Here is an 18,142-nt window from a genome sequence, read left to right as displayed (position 1 = left end):
CTACTTCTATTAGATAAATATAAATGTATTGCAACATTTGGGTTGTTTCTATCTATCTTTTCAAAAAAGCATACTATGCATGAGGACCAAGATCTAATCAATCTGATGAAAAACCACCAAGCTGGTCTGGAGATACTCTCAATTCTTAGAATCTTCAGTAGTGCAGGCTCAATTCCACCGAGTGGAATCAATTCTTCAACCGAAGTCTTGTGATTTCTATCTTTGTTCTCATATCTCATAATGCTTGTCTGTTTCTCCCCCTTCCTAATGCCTCTTGTGTTTACTTGTGCTTCTCTTCTTAATTCCAGAAAAGTCTACTTTTTGGTAATTTCATAGTCCAAGCTCTCTTTCTATATTGTGGTTTTGTTTGCAACCATTACTGCATCCTTTCCAGCATCCAGAACCCTCACGAAAACCTATCCTGCATTTTCCTTTTAGCCATAACCCTATTCTACAACCATTACATACCCCATAGCCATTAGACATACTCCCACCAAGGACGGACCCACTGCACTTCAATCCCATTCCCAAAGACCAATCCCAATCTTTTATACCACCGCACTTTAATCCCAATCCCTTCACTGCCATTATTACTCATTGTGTTGCCTTCTCCTTTTCACTGCCTTTGTTACCCTACCCCATCACATTTCCTTCATCATTATCTACATCATCACCTTCATTGTTATCTTCATCTTCCCTACACCCATTACCGTCCAAACCTGAAGTCATCAACCCAAAAACTCAACAACCCCAAGCCATTATCTTTCGCCATCCATTACATCATCAATCCCCACATTCCGCTTCCACCACATACACCATCACTACCACCGGTTCTGATCCTTTCTTTCATGATCTCCTTTTCCGCTAACATTGTTTGGTCTCTCTATTGTGAACTCTGTTTCCAGCATTGGCTAGGGTTTTGGAAAGGTAAAGTTGTCGATGGTGACATGTAATGTTGGAAAGGTGGCTAGGGTTTGGCCCTCAATCTCTCCCTAATGGTGAGCCTGTGATAATTGAAGATTTGGATGTGGCTAGGGTAGAGGTTCTGCCCCCAAAGTCTGGTTACAGATTCTTTACTCAGATGTGCTCCTTCTAATTTGTCTGCAAATCCGTATGGGTTACTGCAGGTGGAGCATGCTGATCCAGTTCATGATAGGGTGGCTTTGGTTGGTGATCATGTAAACTCTAATGGAGGGTTGCATGAGGACGTTAATGATCTAGGGCAAAAGAAATCATTTGTGGCAGCAGTTGGCAGGAAGACTTTGCCGAATGTGGAAGCTCTGCCTGATCCTGTGAAGGGAGTAGATATAACTCGGTTGCAAATCTCTCAAATTGCTTATGAAGAACAAGTACAGAAACATATATTTGCTCTGATTGGAAGATTAAATCTTCATTCCTTGTCCCTGCAAACGGTGAGACATTTTGCGCTTTCTTCATGGCGATTGCAAAAAAGAGTTGATGTTATTCCTTTAGGGAAGGGATTTGTTTTATTCCGATTTGGGTCTGAAGCAGACATGTTGGGGGTCTGGAAACAAGGGCCCTTCAAGATTGAAGGCCAAGTTCTGCATTTTGAGAGATGGAGGCCGGACTTTAATGTCCATATGCAAAAAAATACTCATAAGTTGGTATGGATCCGCTTCCCCGGTCTTCCTGTGGAATACTGGCATGAGGCGATCCTTTTGTCTTTGGCAAAAGTGGCAGGTAGACCGTTTGCAATTGACAAACGAACCCAAGGATCTATCTTTTGGCACTTTCCAAGGGTATGTGTTGAGATTGATGACTCAATCCCAAGGGTGGAGGAGGTTATTGTCGAAAGAGAACAGAGCGGTTGTTCAGACTTGTATCAATTTAAGCAACAAATTGTTTACGAAGAACAGCAGAAGCGTTGTGGTATTTGCGAGAAGTTTGGACACACTGTTGAAGAATGTCGAATTATTTCCATTGCTCTAGGTTCTGATCCACTGGTTTCTGGTGTGAAACATAATAAGAATGTTCAAAATAGGGCTGCTGCTGCGGCAAATGGTCGATCAGGTGATGGCCTGCCCTATGCTGGTCGTGTTCCTTTGCATACTGATATCAGAGGTAGGGAGCCTTCCTCTAGTGGCAAGGATACTTTGGTTCCCTTGGTTCATGAGTCAGAGCAAATGAGGGTTCCTTCTTTTGGTCATGGCAGTGCAAGTGATGGTTATGTTGCCAAATGTGATGATAATTGTGGTGCATCGTATCATGGTGATGAGATGCAATCGTCAGTTAAGCTGAATGAAGAGAACAGGTCGGTGGATGATATTCACAATGATGTGCAAGGGTTTGAGAGGTTTCCGGTGGTTGATGGTAGAGATGGGTTTGCGACAATCTAGCTTACTAGAAAGTAGGGCTGCCTTCTTGGTCTGACATGATTTAACAAGGAACTTCCTGTCCTGCTGACATTTCATCATATAAATGGCCTGCTATCACCGCTGCCTTGGACCGTTGCAAACCCATTTGGAGGCCCATATCAAGATGAACTGGGTTCAACTACTGTTTGTTGGTTCAGTAGGATATTTAAGGAGATTTATTTTACTTGGGAGAATATTATTTGTTCTTTTGTTTTGGGTAGAGGTTAGATACTAAGGATATTTCAGTTTTAGTTTCCTTGTTTAAGTTTGCTTCAAGTTTCTTTGTTTGGGTGCATTCTTTTCATTAATATGCTTGTAAATCAATGATTTAGAGAGTGAATAATGGAATCAAAGTTTGAGTAGATTTGAAAGAGGTTTGGAACCTTTTCAAACATTTATTACGATATTCAATTCCGGACGACCGGAGTGGAAAACCAACCTCTCTCGACAATCCATCCCTGCGGGCCTGGAACTGTGATGAATGTTGTAAGAATTTCGGGCTAGGGTCTGAGAGTGTACGTCTAGGTGCGGAACGTCTTCATGGTTAGACCATTGACTTTGCGAGGGCCGATGTCCCGGTCTTTTTTGCTTGAAGCTCAAGTATTCTGCCTTTGCCCACTTACTAAAAGCATTTAGTCTCGCCACGTCTTCTTTATCCTCCCATTTCTCATGGTACCTCGTATATGCATTCCATCAAGTTAGTGCATAATTTGGCAGTGGGAGTAGAGTGTGCTCTACGGCCAAAGCACATTTGATTGCAGTGCAATAAGTTGGAACAGCTGCGTTACTCATCTCAATGCTGAAGATTTGATCCTGAGATCAGATGGGAAAGACTTACTGAACTGGCTCACTCTGAACCCGCAGCTCGGGTTAGCTGGAAGAAGTCTATCTTACTTCATCAAAGTTACAAAAGTCGAATTCTAATTACACATTCTCTTCTTTATCTTTTAGTTTAGTGATAGTTCATCAAAACAATTGTCCAAGATTGCTAGATCAAGCACACAATGTGCTTCCAATTATGTAAATCAAAGGTTCAAACCGCACTCAAAGGTAGGGCTCTGAACCATGAGCGGCCAAAACTCTTGATTGGAATGCCCGGAAATGCTGTTCAGAAAAGAATTTTCAGCAGTGGAGCCAAAACAATAGGGAGAAATGTGTTTTGAAAGCATATCTTTTCTCTGGGATTTTGCTACCCTTGCTCAGGAGTTCTATTGCAGGTGCTTCCGGACCTTTACTGGGTCCAAAGGAAGCACAATAGTAAGCACTACGTGATGGAGGGCGTTAGGGGAGAAATGGAAGATCAGAGTAGCAGGGGCGAAGGAAAGGAATCACAATCTCACATAGTGTGTAAACCATACCAATTCTCATTCAAATCAATTCACTACCTGTCGTCCATCGGTTACAACCAATATATAGAAAAGTAAAGACATGAAATTAGAAACTTAATTGCAATAGTAAGTAGCCTAAACTAGGAAACAACCATAAAGGAAACCAATGCAAAGGAAAGAAATCCTAACTCCTACATTCAAATTTGAAAAATAAAAGGCATAAAATAAAAGACAAAATAAGCAACTAATTATTTCCAACCCTTGTTGGACCAAAACCCTGGGCTGGACCGGTTCTTCTTGGCTTTTGGCTTCCAAAGCCGATCATGCTGGTCAAGCCATTCAAGTGCAGCTGTATCTGCATCAGATCGATTGGCTGTTTTGTGCTAATCTGCTCTTCTATCAGTTGTTGATAATTCTCACTCAAAACACTCACTCACCAAAGGTAAAGTAGGAAAATAAAGAAAAGTAAAGGGTGAAAAGAGATTGTAGAAGAAAGGGGATGGGGGAATGGCTATCTTAGCTTGAGTCTCTTACCCTCAGCTCTCACAGCTGATGAATACAACCTATTTTAGGCCCAAAAAAAAAAAAAGCACAAGAAAATTTTATTCAATCAAGTTACAACCAAGGATTTAGTTATCAGTAATACGATACAGAACAGTATTGGTGAGGATCGGTGTGTATCAGTCACTTTTGACCTTGCTTTTAAAAAAAAAGTACATTTTTTTTTACTGTTTTACCACTGAAACGATACGGGCAACCTTCTGGATCGGTTAGATATAACCAATACGTTATGGCCGGTACGATACCGATACTTGAAACCATGATTACTTCTGACCATCCATATATATATATATATATATATAGGCTGTAACCTTGTTGATTACAATTAGGAAAGACTTGTCATAACCCACATAGGAAAGTAATTGGAGACTCCTATTACAAATAGAAATCATAATTCACCTATAACCATGATTTAAAGTATTGGTGTGTATTGTACCACATCACCCGATACATATCAGTATCAGTCGGCACCAATACAATACATGTATTTTAAAAAATTTCTATGTATTGAAGCTTATCATATGATACGATACGCTCCGATACTCTATGATACTCATTGATGCATACTGATACTCTCGATATGTACAATTGAGGCCCGAACAATTGAATTACATGCGTATCGGTTTGTATTGAATCGATAGTCATCTATATGCAACCGATACTTAAGATATGTATTTATGGAGCCCATTTCACTTTCGAAACAGAGCTTGTTCTTCTCGTTGGCAATACTTAAGTTTCCATTTGAAGCACAACTGCGCTTTTACCCAACATATTTCACAATTTTCATTTACCATACTTTCATATCCTCCTTATCATAAATTATGGCATCCTCATATTGACCATCTCCTCCAATTTACATCTGCAAAGTCCTTGCAGTTAGATAAATGTCTTCTGTTTGATTTCTCCATTTCATTTAATCCTTAATTTCTCACAACTAGTGTCAACATTTCCATTTAATGTTTGTCCTTGCTACAAGCCAAGTGTGTTGATCCTTGCACAAAATTGACGTTGTATCTCATGTCATGAATCATGATTGCTTAAGTTACTGCCATCCCTTTTGTAGTGTTTTTGTAGTATTTTTTTATAAGAAGTTGGATAGCAAGGTCGAACAATGAAGTTTGTTTTATTTCTTTTTTTGCCAATGTTTGAGTAGATTTAGTAAAGCAAACTAAACATTGCATCAAAAATGAATTATTGCATCAATTTGTTCATAGATTTTAAAATTTCTTAGAAAGTCGTCAATAAACCGCATAGTTTAAGGTGGTAAAGCAACAGAGGCATTTGAGGGTCTTTCGGAGCGCCTTAGCGATAAGGCGGGCATAAAGCGTCGCCTTATTGACTAAAGCGTTCATGTGTAATTTTTTTTATAAAACCAATCTATTTGGCTCAAATCCTAGTTGAATCCTATTACTCATATGTTAAATAAATATTAAAGGTTTATATTCAAACCAATGTAAGATATTCATCAAGAAAACAAATCCATAAAGTGAATAAACTAAGTTCATCTTCATCAATCATCAATCATCAATCATCAATCATCAATCATCAATCATCATAACATATTAACATATAATATAAATACATAATTATGAAACAAAATTTCATTAAAATATAAAGAAAAGAAGACATAAAAAATACAAGTATTTATTATACTTATCTCTATGATGCCAAAATGAGTGCCTAAGCCCTAAGGTCATCCACTATATTTCTACTCCTGTCAAAAAAGAATGAAGCTCACCGCTCCTAGAGCAAGCTCAACTGCTACCTTTAAACCTGCAGGAGCAAATGGTTGCTTGATCAGTGGTTTCTTCCGCTTGTTCCTTAGAATTCCTTCTCAAAGCCCACCTTTCTTAAAACCCTTGACAAAATCCAAACCCTGTTTGTGAATCGTGTTTTTGTTTTGTTTGTTTTGGTTATTTTTGGTGGAGTAAAGTTGATCCTATACATCTCAAGTGTTAACAAAACCATATACCTACCAATAAAAACTCTATATTTGGAATCTTCATCAAGTAATTTTAAAATGTGTTTCAAAAAAAAAAAAAACATAAGGCGCCACTTCACGTAAGGCGGAGCACTGCCTTACCATTTCTAGACTGCATCAACGTCAAGGCACTGGTAAGGCGACGCCTTAGCAGCGCCTTAAAAACTATGATAAACGCCTTAGCAACGCCTTAAAAACTATGATAAACCGTTACTACATTTAAGAAGCCTCATCCTTTTGAATAATTTCAATTAAATACACCCATCTCTCAGTACGGTGTTCTCTTTTTTAGTATTTGTGCATGATACATATTATATATAGATTTTTTTTTTACTGTTTTATTTTTATGCAAAAGTCTATAAAAGGTGTTTCTTGTCCATTTATGTAAGTATCTTTTGTGTATGTTGGTGTATCTCTGTTCTGATACAATACCCTTTGATATGTATCTTAAATTTATCCGACCGATACGGAAACTAATACTTTAATCCTTGACTATAATTGACTCACTAACTAACAAACATGTTTCCTAAAATAACTCAAACTGAAAAACTGGCATAAAAAAAAAAAATTCAAAAAATAACGAAGTGCTGTCCCAATCGAATAGGATCTGCTACTGGCCCAAAACTGAAACAAAGTAGGCCAGTTCGATGGTCATTAATGCTGGCTCATTAATGCTGGATCGTTAAGCTTCTTCCTTCTCCCATAGGTAATGCCAAATCATGGGGCCATATCTATATCAAGTGGGACTTTGATGGAGACACTAATATGACATAGTTGTCTAGGCAATGCCTAGGCATCTAGGCGGCTCAGCCTGGACTAGCGCCTTGTAGGTGTTGCTTTGAATTTCTTCCACCTTAATTGCCTTGGTTCATCTTGGCAACTATGTAATACGATGTGGGATGAGATGACTGCTTGTATTAAGAAAGCTGCTAAAGATGTCTTAGGAAAATTTAAAGGAACACATCGTTCCTTTATGAGGACTTGGTGGTGAGATGATGATTCAAACATCTATTTAAGGCTACGAAAGTTAGTTTTAAGACATGATAAAAGACTAACAATGTAGATTGCAGAGGATCTAAAATGATACAAATCTTCCAGAAATAAAATTAAGAAGTGTTAACGGGAAGAATGAGAGAATGGTTGTGTGTCTTCAACTAATCATACAAGTCCTCTATTTATGATATAAAATCATGATAGACTCATGATAGGAGTCATGACTATCATTATAGGAGTACAAAACAAAACAAAACAAGTAAAGTGTTTACAATTATACCCCCATCCACCGGCCCACTCTAATTAGGGTCGTTGGAGGGGGGAAAACCCACCCCAATGTGCCCCTGCGGCACACTAATCCCTTTTCTAACACTCTCCCTCAAGTTGGTGCATAGATGTCACACATGCCCAACTTGACTAAACTAGAATGAAATAGCTTTCCAACCAGTCCTTTAGTGAACACATTAGCTAGTTGATCACCAAACTTCACAAAAGGAACATAAATCAAACCAGCATCCAACTTCTCTTTGATGAAATGTTTATCAATCTCCACGTGTTTGGTTGGTCATTCTGTACTGGATTATGAGCAATATTGATAGTAGCCTTGTTATCACTGTGAAGCATCATAGGAAGACGAATAAGTACACCAATATTCATAGTTGTCATGGTGCCAAGGCGAAACAAGATGTTGGAGGGCTGTCTAAGTGCTTAGGTGAGAAGACGCCCGCCTTAAGGCAAATAAGGCACCAAAAAAGACGTTAATTTTTTTTTTAATATATATATACATATATATATATATAGTATAACTGTATAACAATGATATAATTAATTTTAAATTGCTTGTAAAAAATCAACACTTTAAGCTATATCAAAATACAAGAAGAACTACTTTAAGCAACAGCATGGGAAAAAAATCCACACTTTAAGCAACATCAAGAGACAAAAATCAACATTCAACATGAAAGTCATATCAATGCAAATTGCAAAGTGATATATATTTTCTAACTTGAGAAAACGCAACAAAAAATGAACAAAATATTCATAAAAAAACAAAGTTGTAAATAAAATAAAAGGTATAATAACATATAATTCCTAATGCATAATTATAAAGAATATAATATTTAACTATTTAAGTATGTAGTTAGATATACTTATCTCTATCATGGTTTAAGATCTCGCTCTAGCCCCATCTCACTAATCCAAAAAAGAGAGATCTCGCCGAGATCATGTATTTTTGCGTGGTCGACTTGGTGGTTGGTCTTGGTGGTCATATGGTCTATGTAGTCCTTGAAACTAGGTATTTACCCTATTTTAGGACTTCTAAACACAATGAAAACATTATTTTTTAAAAATCAAACTTAAAATGGTACTTTGACTTCGTACCCTATGTAAGTAGTCTCTAGCTCTTCGGACCCTAGGCTAGTTAGGTGTATTCCACAATCCACAATCCACAATCCACAATCCACAATCCATAACCAACACATAACACACCATAATCTTAAGAATTTAAAAAAATATTATAGATAATTACTTAATTGATTAACAATTAACATTGATGATTAATGAGTCACATTAACATACATTTGAAAATTTGAAATGACATAAGATAAGAATGGAGATCCTCAAGTAAAAGCACCAAAATTCTTGCCTCTTCGTGTTTTTTCTTAAAAAAAGGAGAGAGAAGCGAGATTTTGGCGAGATTTAGCTAGATTTGGAGAGATCTTGGCAAGATCTTGTTGTTTTTACATCTTGCTTGTGATCTCGTCTTGCTAATCTAAAAAAACGAGATCTCAGCGAGACCTTGAACCATGATCTCTATGATGCCCAAAAGGGGATCCACAAAGTCCATCATAGACCATGAATCCGTGATAGTTCAATGTTTAACCCTATGTCAGTTAATACATATAGTATAAGTTAGTGACACTAAACCACGAAGCAACAAACCCCTTGTTCCTCAGTATATATGAGTCATGATAGGTGATAGGTCGTGGGTTTGAATCCTACTTGGGGAGAATTAAAACCATAGTTAATAAGGCGTCGCTAAGGCACTGGTAAGGTGACGCCTAGGTGCTAAGGCGGTTGTAGGAGACTAAGGCAGTGGTCCGCTTTATGTGCAACACATAAGGGTTTAGTGAACTGAAGAGGGAAGAACCCGTGCCAACAGGAGCCTTCCTCCTTCGGATCTTGCTCCGATAGCGACGATTCTTCACTTGCAGCGGCAGCAAACCTTCGTGCTTCTTTCTTCATCATTCTACTTGCTGTTTTTCTTCTTCTTTCTCGTAATCTCTTCTATTTCCCTCTCTTTTTATTCTTTATTCTTTTCTTACTGCAGCTGAAGCATGTAGTTTTTTCTTTTCCTAATTTTTTTTCTCCCTTCTACGGTTCTACCTTCTTCTTCTTTCTTTTTTTTTTTTTTGGGCTTCATTTCCTCTGTTTTTTCATTTTTTTCTGCCTTCTTTTCCTCTCCCAGTCTCCCTTCTTCTTCTTCTTCACTGCATCAGTGCAACCTGCAGCTCTCTTTTTTCTGTTGGATGGGCAAAATGTGTTGTGCTGTTGTCCCCTTTATTTTTTCCTCCTTCCGTGTGTGTATGACTACTATGAATATTCATATGATTGTATGCCCTTTAGCATTGTACATATTCCTTTCTTTTTTTCCAATAATTTGCTTTCCTATAGAACAAAGTTCGATTATTTATCATGGCTGCCATCTGTACATCATGTTTGGAGATGCTAATATGTCGTCCAATAAGGTTGCTGATGCAATTTGTCTCAATTAAGCTCACTAACTTGGTTTGCTACATGAACATTGTTAGCTGTAAACACTTTTTCATCTTGTTGTAAATAGTTCCTTTAAAGATATTTTGGATGTATAAAAAATATAACACAAGAACCCTTTATTCAATAAGGCGACGCCTTATGCCTGTCCTATCGCCAAAGCGTTCCGAAAGACCCTCAAACACCTCGGTCGCCTCACCGCCTTAATAACCTTGATTAAAACACCTGATGGAAATTGAAAAACATAAAAATAAACCAAAATGCTATACTTTAGTAAGCTTTAAAGTTTAAATTTTAAAACAACAAAATAGACCATCAAGCTAAACTTTGTTCTTGTTTAATCATAATCAAGCTAACAAATCAACATCTACTTTTTCTCCCTCCTGTTGTTGCTGACCCATAGAATCAGTTGGCCTATCACCAAAGTCTTCATCAATATCTTCATCATCACGCACAACGTCATGGACCTCTTCTTCAACTCATCATCTGACGATTCCTCAACAGTGGCCCTCCCCCTACCACGTATGTAGCAAATATTGGCTGCACTTGTTGATCCTTGAGCCCTCCTAGGTAGATTATGACCCCCAACCGATGTAGATACACCAATTGCTCTGTCAACATCTCCCCATGTGAGATCGTCTCCAGGATGGACTAAATCTCCATCTTTTTGCTCCCCTGTTATCCATTCACTACTCCAATTCATTTCATAAGAGATGTTAGATGGAAGGGGTATTATAAGAAATATAGAAAATAGGATATTAGTAGCGTGGGAGATTGTCTTCAACCTCCAGGCCAGCAGAAACCAGCGGTAACAAACCGTATTTCAGAAGATGGAACTCCCTCGTTTGATCATGGATTGATCTGAAAAATTAAGATATGGTTTCGAACTTATAACCCTCATGAATACAGTCAATATATAGAGAAGAACAAGCATTCAAAGTCTGAAAATAAACCTATGCTACCTAGCAAGAAGCATAGGTCCAGGTTGGTCGAGGGTTCGATTCTCACAACTGGCTGAGTTGTTTGGGACAAGAGTCAATGCACAGGTCAGTGTATGTATCATCTAGTATCAGAGCCTAAGAACGACGCCACCAACAGATTCCCTATATTTTCTTTATTGAGAGACGAGGTCATGGCTTTCTCAATTAAGCCAAGAGGAGACCATTGGTAGGCTAAAGCAACATGGGAGGATCTATATGGAATGACGATTCAATTTTTAACAAGTGGTCTTGAGGACAAGACTAATCTTAACGAGGATGGAATGTTACGTGCACGTATGGGTGGGAGTAATTAATTGGGAGATGGGAGTGTGGTTGTTTAAGTGTTATTAGTTATGTAGGAGTTATTAGTTGTCCGAGTAGTAGTTATTAGAGAATGGAGTATGTGGAGTAAGAGGTTGTAACTATTATTCTTTCCCATTTAAGAGGAAGGACCAAAGGAGTATTGGATGAACGAAATACCTTTGAAGTCCTATATTTTCTCAATTTTGAGAGGAGGCATGGCTTCCTCCATAAAGGCAGCGAGGTTAGGCTTCCTCAATAAAGCCAATCCTATCCTTTTTCTTATTTTATTTTATTTCTGTTATCTCAGTCTTTATTCTCATTAATATCCTATTTTCTCTCCACCGTATCAGTGTACGTATCATATAGGGTACGCCCTAGCTAACCCTTGCTCGCTATTCACTTCACCTGGGTCGAAGTGCAGCACATCACTTATGGGGGACGCCCTAGCATAAGGTTTAAAATGGAGCATAGTTTTTAAGGCGGTAAGGCGACGGAGGCGTTTGAGGGTCTTTCGGAGTGCCTTAGCGATAAGGCGGGCATAAAGCGTCGCTTTATTGACTAAAACGTTCTTGTGTAATTTTTTCCTGAAACCAATCTATTTTGCTCAAATCCTAGTTGAATCCTATTACTCATATGTTAAATAAATATTAAAAGTTCATATTCATACCAATGTAAGATATTTATCAAGAAAATAAATCAATAGAGTGAATAAACTAAGTTCATCTTCATCAATCATCAATCATCATAACATATTAATATTAATATAAATACATAATCATGAAACAAAATTATAAATATAAAAAAAAGAAGACAAAAAATACAAGTATTTTTTATACTCACCTCTATGATGCCAAAATGAGTGCCTAAGCCCTAAGGTCATTCATTATATTTCTACTCCTATCAAAGAAGAATGAAGGTCACCGCTGTCGGAGCAAAATGGTCGCCTAGATCAGTGGTTCTTCCTTGTTCTTTGATTCTTTCTCAAAGCCCTTTCTTAAAACCCTTGACAAAATCCAAACCCTGTTTGTGAATTGTGTTTTTGTATTGTTTGTTTTGGTTATTTTTGGTGGAGTAAAGTTGATCCCATACATCTCAAGTGTTAACAAAATCATACACCTACCAATAAAAAATCTATATTTGGAATCTTCATCAAGTAATTTTAAAATATATTTAAAAAAAAAAAAAAAAAAAAAAACGTAAGGCACCACTTCACGTATGGCGGAGCACTGCCTTACCATCTCTAGACCGCATCAGTGCCAAGGCGTTGGTAAGGCGACGCCTTAGCAGCGCCTTAAAAACTATGAAATGGAGAGGTTCTAGAATCCATGTAACAAGGGTTTGGCTAAACAGTGTGTTCAATCTCTTGTGTCCTGTTATTTTGACCTCTAAATCTAGTGATCTGTTCCTTTTCTAGGGCGAGCCTAGCCCTAGACTCTTGTCCTAAACAACTCAGCCAGTTGTTAGAATCAAACCTTCGACTAAACCTCAACCTTTTCCTAGTGCCAGGTTTAGTTTCAGACCTTAAATGCTTCTTCTCCCTTGCTGATTCAGGTTTCTATCAGCTGTACTCATGAGGATTATCACTTGGAAACCATACCTTTAAGTTTTCAGATCAAGCCACGATCAGGGGGAGTTTCATCATCTGGAATAGGGTTGGGTAACCTCTGGTTCTCAACCTCCCAACCTCCCATGATACTAATATCCTATCTTCTGTATTTCCTATAATACCCGGAAATACCCCTCCCATCTAACATTAATCCTACTGTTATCATTCTCTTATAATACCCGGAAATGCCCCTCCCAAGATTACCTTCAATCAATATTCTTAAAACCATTCTTGCCCCTCCTTATTCATAGACCTTAGCCTTTAAGATTCTGTTTATTTACCAGATTTCCTTTCCTTTTTGTAAACTTTAGATAATTTACAGAATTGTCATCATGTTATATATTTTGGCCATTATTTTCTTGGGTGGGCCCATAAGCTATTTGAATTGGGGTTTCCAAATTCTGATCATTCCCCATTTTTTGTATACCTCACTGGGTCAGAAAAAAAAAAAAAAAAAAAAGAAAGAAAAGAAAAGAAAAGAAAAGAAGGATGACTCAGATGATGGTTGTAATGACCCGAGTGATCCAAATTGTTTAGTTTCTGGCAAAATTTGGTTAGGAAATTACCTGCAGTGAACCATTTCAACTGGTGAGGCAGATTGAGGTTTGACAGCCATTTACATAACTGTTCTCAACAGTTCAACACTTCAACTAGTGATTAGTCCTCATCTGGTTAAGGTGCTTAGTTGGTTTCCCTTCTAAATATGCTTCCAGTTCTAGATATTTCATTTGGTTTTGCGTTTTGCAGTTTTGCACCTATTTGAATAGAAAGGACTGAATAGGATTCAGCAAGTGTAGAAAGGGAGAGAAATATTCATGAAAAAAGAAATTTGGGAAATTGGTTTGTATAAGGAATTAGTGACTGCTTGCTCAAAGCCTCAAACTGCACTGAGTTTGTAAATGATTTATGTCCAACTTGTTGACCTATTTGTATACTCTTCTTTGGTGGACTCTTATTATTGAAGTGGGCTTGTCTCAGGTTTTAGTGACCGTACGCTCGAATCCTCATAACTGTAGTCGTATATTTATTTGATGCCTCCTGCAATTATGACGGTGCTTAAATCATATATATTACCATTTACTAATGTTACAGCCTGAAATAAACTGTTTCAGGACAAGGCGGAGATGAAGGTGGAGCAGATTATATCATCAGTAAACCTTCCATTCCACTCATTTTCAGGCAGTGACAAGCAGCTGAAACCACTTTCCCAGGAATGCAAGAAACCCTTGGAAATTCATACCGCTGAACCTGTTGCCACACTAGCTGAGGTCACCAATTTAGAAGATATTATATCATTGGAGTGTGGTTTAGACGACCAGGAATCAACAGATGGTTTACCAAACTCAGCTAATGATGCTTTGCATCATAGGGAAAATGATAATGACATAGGTTCCATTTTGGGATCAGATACAGGGGATGAACCCATGTCCCTGTCTGATTTATCATCCAGCTTCCAGAAGTGCTTCCAGTCCAAAAATCATACCGAGAACAATGGCCAGGTCCAAAGCTCTCATGAATCTGAAGGTTTGCAGTTGAAGCCATTTGATTATGCAGCAGCAAGGAAGCAGGTGAAATTTGGGAAAGACAAGGAGGCAAAGGGAGAAGGGGGGAGTGATGAAGGGCCAAGAGGTCTGGTTGGTTCAAAGGAAAGACGCAAAAGTTCAGTTGTCAATAGTAGTCCAATAGATGAGGAAGCTAAAGATTTTCAGCAACCTAGACGACGCCAGGCTTTCCCAGTCACAGGGAATCGAAGTGCAACTTTCCGTTGAGCTTGGAGGTGGTGAATGCTCTCTTCTTGTTCTTTTCTGCTGATTGAACTTGTAAAAAGAATATTAAAAAGAAAAAAAAAAAATGCATTTTAGCTATTGAGCTTCCTAGTTGGGAAATTCTTCAAGTTTCACCCGAGTAACAAAATCTATAGGCATTATTTCAGAGTTCTTCAACCATTATCTCAATTCATGCGAGTTTTAAAAATATGATCAAGGTTAAAACATTTGTGCCAGAGTACTCTGGTGGTTTTGCTAACTTCAATCAGGGAAATTCATCAGAAGCGCATGTGTCTTGGATCTACACTGGATCTCCTGTTGGTTCAGGTGCTCAATAATCTTGAGGGGTTCCAGTTGTTCTGAACAGATTATATCATGGATTTAAAAATAGAATTGGCATCATCAGAATCAATGCCAATTCCCAAAACCCATTTTGGAAGACATAAAAGCATGCACTTTTAAATGTTAATGTTGCAACTTTTGGTTAGTAAAATTGAGCAGAAAATCAATGAAACGTATTTCTTGTGGTTAAATCTACATGACTTTCCAATAAAATACTCTAAAAAAATTAAAGATTTGTGGAAAGATTTGCTTCTTATGATCCTAAGTCTGATTTTGCGTCTTAAATCCTTGGCTGAGAAGCATAATTACAGATTAAACTAGGCAATTCTTATATGGTAAGAAAGTAGTGCCCTTCTGGTTGTTTTTTTTTTTTTTGCGGGTGAATAAAGAATTCATTACCAAGCAAAAAGAAAAAGACATACAGCCAAGGGGAAGGGGGTGGCGAGAACAAGGCCAACTTAGAGAGGAGCTATTCTTGATGTTGGAGCTGGGTAGTTCCCAGGAATTTACAATATGACTATTTCTAGGGGAGAGGTTATTAGTGGAGGATAACTGGAAACCTTGGTCTTGACATCAAAGAAGATGGAGTTTCAAATCTTATCAAAGAGCGAGAGTTGGAGGTCTATTTCCTATGATTTATTTCCATTCAGATCTGATTAAGAATTGAGCAGAAGGCGAGCTTTCCCATAGTGTCACAAATAGATTATCCTTGGAAAGTCATATCTATCCAAATCCATTCTCTATGAAAAGGAAGAATACTTCTGTTGACTGGCCAACATTTATCCAAGATTCCTTTCCAGATGGAGGAGGAGACGGTGCAAGCAAACAAGAAGTGCTCTATCGTCCCTGGCTCATTGCCACAGAGAATACACATAGGATCATCCGGAATGCCTCTCTGAATAAGAAAATCTTGAGTGGGCAAGGAGTTAGTGAAAACTCTCCAAGTCATGAAACTTTGACAGGGAATGTGGTGGGGAAACCATATAAGTCTGTGCCATGGACAGGTCGGGTCATGAATCCTGACAAACTCCCAAATTGCATTGGTGGAGAAGAGCTTAGTAGAGGAAGGCATCCAATGAATAGTATCTTGCCTTTGCTGATGGGAAACTAAAATGTTTGGCAAAGAGTTTCATATATCTGCAAGTTGAATAGAACTATGAGCTGGAGGGGACCAATTGTTAGAAGATAAGATTTTAGCCACAAGGGAAAACTTGAATAAGCCCGAGTTATATATGTTCCTGGCACTTATGGTGTTGTATAAAATTCCTTTGGTGTGCCAAGGGTCAAGCCAAAGGAATGTGCTTTCCTCATTGCCAATTTGAGAGGAGATGACTAACGAGATGGAGGGACGAATAGCAATGATCTTACGCCAAACCCATGAAGCATCTGTCGGAATCTTCACAGTCCAAAAGGAGTCAGTTTTGAGGGGATTCAAGTATACCCAATCCACCCATACACTATTCTTCTTAGAGATGATCTTCCAGGCCAACTTGATAATACCAACCAGATTGACATCTTTAATCCTTCTCAAGCTTAAGCCCCCCTCAGCTTTAGGAAGACAAATAGCAGCCCAACTAATGGGACGAAAAAATCTAGAGCATTCTTTACCTTTCCACAGGAAGGAGGCAAAAATAGATTCCAACTTGGACATAATGGAAACCGACAACCCATAGATACCTCACTAGTAAATGTAAGAAGCTTGGAGGACGAATTTAACGAGCTCAAGCCGACCCGCACAAGATAAGAATTTTCCTTTGCAGAGTTGAAGCCTTTTTCTGATGAGATCCAGCATAGGGGTGCAGTGATGGGCAGATAGCCTTCACATAGAAAATCCTTATATAAAGGTAAACCTTTCACATAGAAAATCAAATTTTAATTTTTAATTTAGAATCATAAATAATTTTTGATAATCATTTTATGTCAAAATAAAATTTTAGAAACATCCCCAAGGAAAGCGCTTCAAGAATGCCCCCTTGCAAAATGAAAAAGAATCATATGAATTATTTCATAGTGTTGTTGCTAATGGGGATGGTATGATTTTTCCAGGTGAAAATCGACCACCAACAAAACAAAAGCGGGTTTCCATTTCCAATAGTACTGTAAACTTGGATCCGATGACTCAGATGATGATGAGCCCATTGAGGTGTCAAATATGAAAAATAAGAAGATACAAAAGAATTCTATAAGATCATTTAAAAGATTAAAAAAATAAAATAGTGACAATTTAGGAGAAGCTATTGAAATAATGATATCTCTAGAAGAGCAAAAAAGAGGAGCTATTGCTACTATATTAAAGATAAAAAAAAACTGAAGGAGTAGACGACATAATTGATAAGACTGACCAGATTCTCAATCTATGGATGGGTTTAAGCATGATAGTACGCATAATGTGCTGGCTTTGGAGGTGTTTGAGGATCAAAGCAAAAGACATTTTTTTGTCAAGATGCATGAATCTTATCTCTTACCATGGCTTCATAGAGCAATTGAGAGGAAAGTGAATGAGGAGTCTTGATCCTATATTAATGCATGATAGAATTTTTTTTTTGGCAAAGGTGCATAATAAATAATTCAATTTATACGTTTTGTTGGTTTTTCAACTATTTTGGAGCACTTTTCTATTTAAGAATTGTGATATGTCGATTTTTTGGAGCAATTTTCTTCATAGTTGTTTTTGTTTGATAACGTGTGGATTTTTTTATTTATTTTTATTTTTTAAGTTTGAAAGTTGAATTGATATGTGTTTAAATGAATTATTTTGTATGATCAATTGCTATAGATAGTGACGATAAAATATTACTCAATGATGATGGCTCATTCTTGCCAATTATTATTTCTTGTGCACATCATTTGAAGCAAAAGAAGTGAATTAGTGATGATCGTGATGACGACAATGATAGTAAGACTACTTCCCAAATTACAAAATAACCAATGCACAAACGCCAACTCACAGATCATGCATTGATATTTGAAATGCTAAGCCTAATAAACATCCAAAAATGTTTCGAAGACTATTCCGTATGTTAAAGGAGCATTTCAAAAGGTTAGTATATGCATTGAAAAAGAGAAGTTTAATGGAAAACACAAACAACACCATGGTTTATGAACAATTGACTATAGCAATATTAGTGATAC

General features: G+C 37.6%; 1 protein-coding gene across 3 annotated transcripts in view; it reads left to right on the top strand.

Moving 5' to 3' along the window:
* The window catches only part of LOC122070206 (protein RRP6-like 2), a 31,357-nt gene extending 16,590 nt beyond the window's left edge, over window positions 1–14,767 (top strand). Inside the window, exons 14-15 of one of the 3 annotated variants that reach the window (XM_042634331.1) lie at window positions 1,128–1,412; window positions 14,015–14,767. In XM_042634331.1, the coding sequence (XP_042490265.1) occupies window positions 1,128–1,412; window positions 14,015–14,671 (942 nt within the window). In that variant the 3' untranslated portion in view covers window positions 14,672–14,767. Of the gene's footprint in view, window positions 1–1,127; window positions 2,738–14,014 lie in introns of those variants that run through there. The other 2 variants (XM_042634332.1, XM_042634330.1) reach the window with 2 other exon arrangements.
* The last annotated feature ends 3,375 nt before the right edge of the window (window positions 14,768–18,142 follow it).

This window comes from Macadamia integrifolia, unplaced genomic scaffold (genome assembly GCF_013358625.1).
Source record: "Macadamia integrifolia cultivar HAES 741 unplaced genomic scaffold, SCU_Mint_v3 scaffold858, whole genome shotgun sequence".
NCBI classification, from domain to species: Eukaryota; Viridiplantae; Streptophyta; class Magnoliopsida; order Proteales; family Proteaceae; genus Macadamia; species Macadamia integrifolia.
The sequence above is the reverse complement of the archived record's forward strand: the minus strand, read 5'-3'. Positions and strand labels throughout refer to the sequence as shown.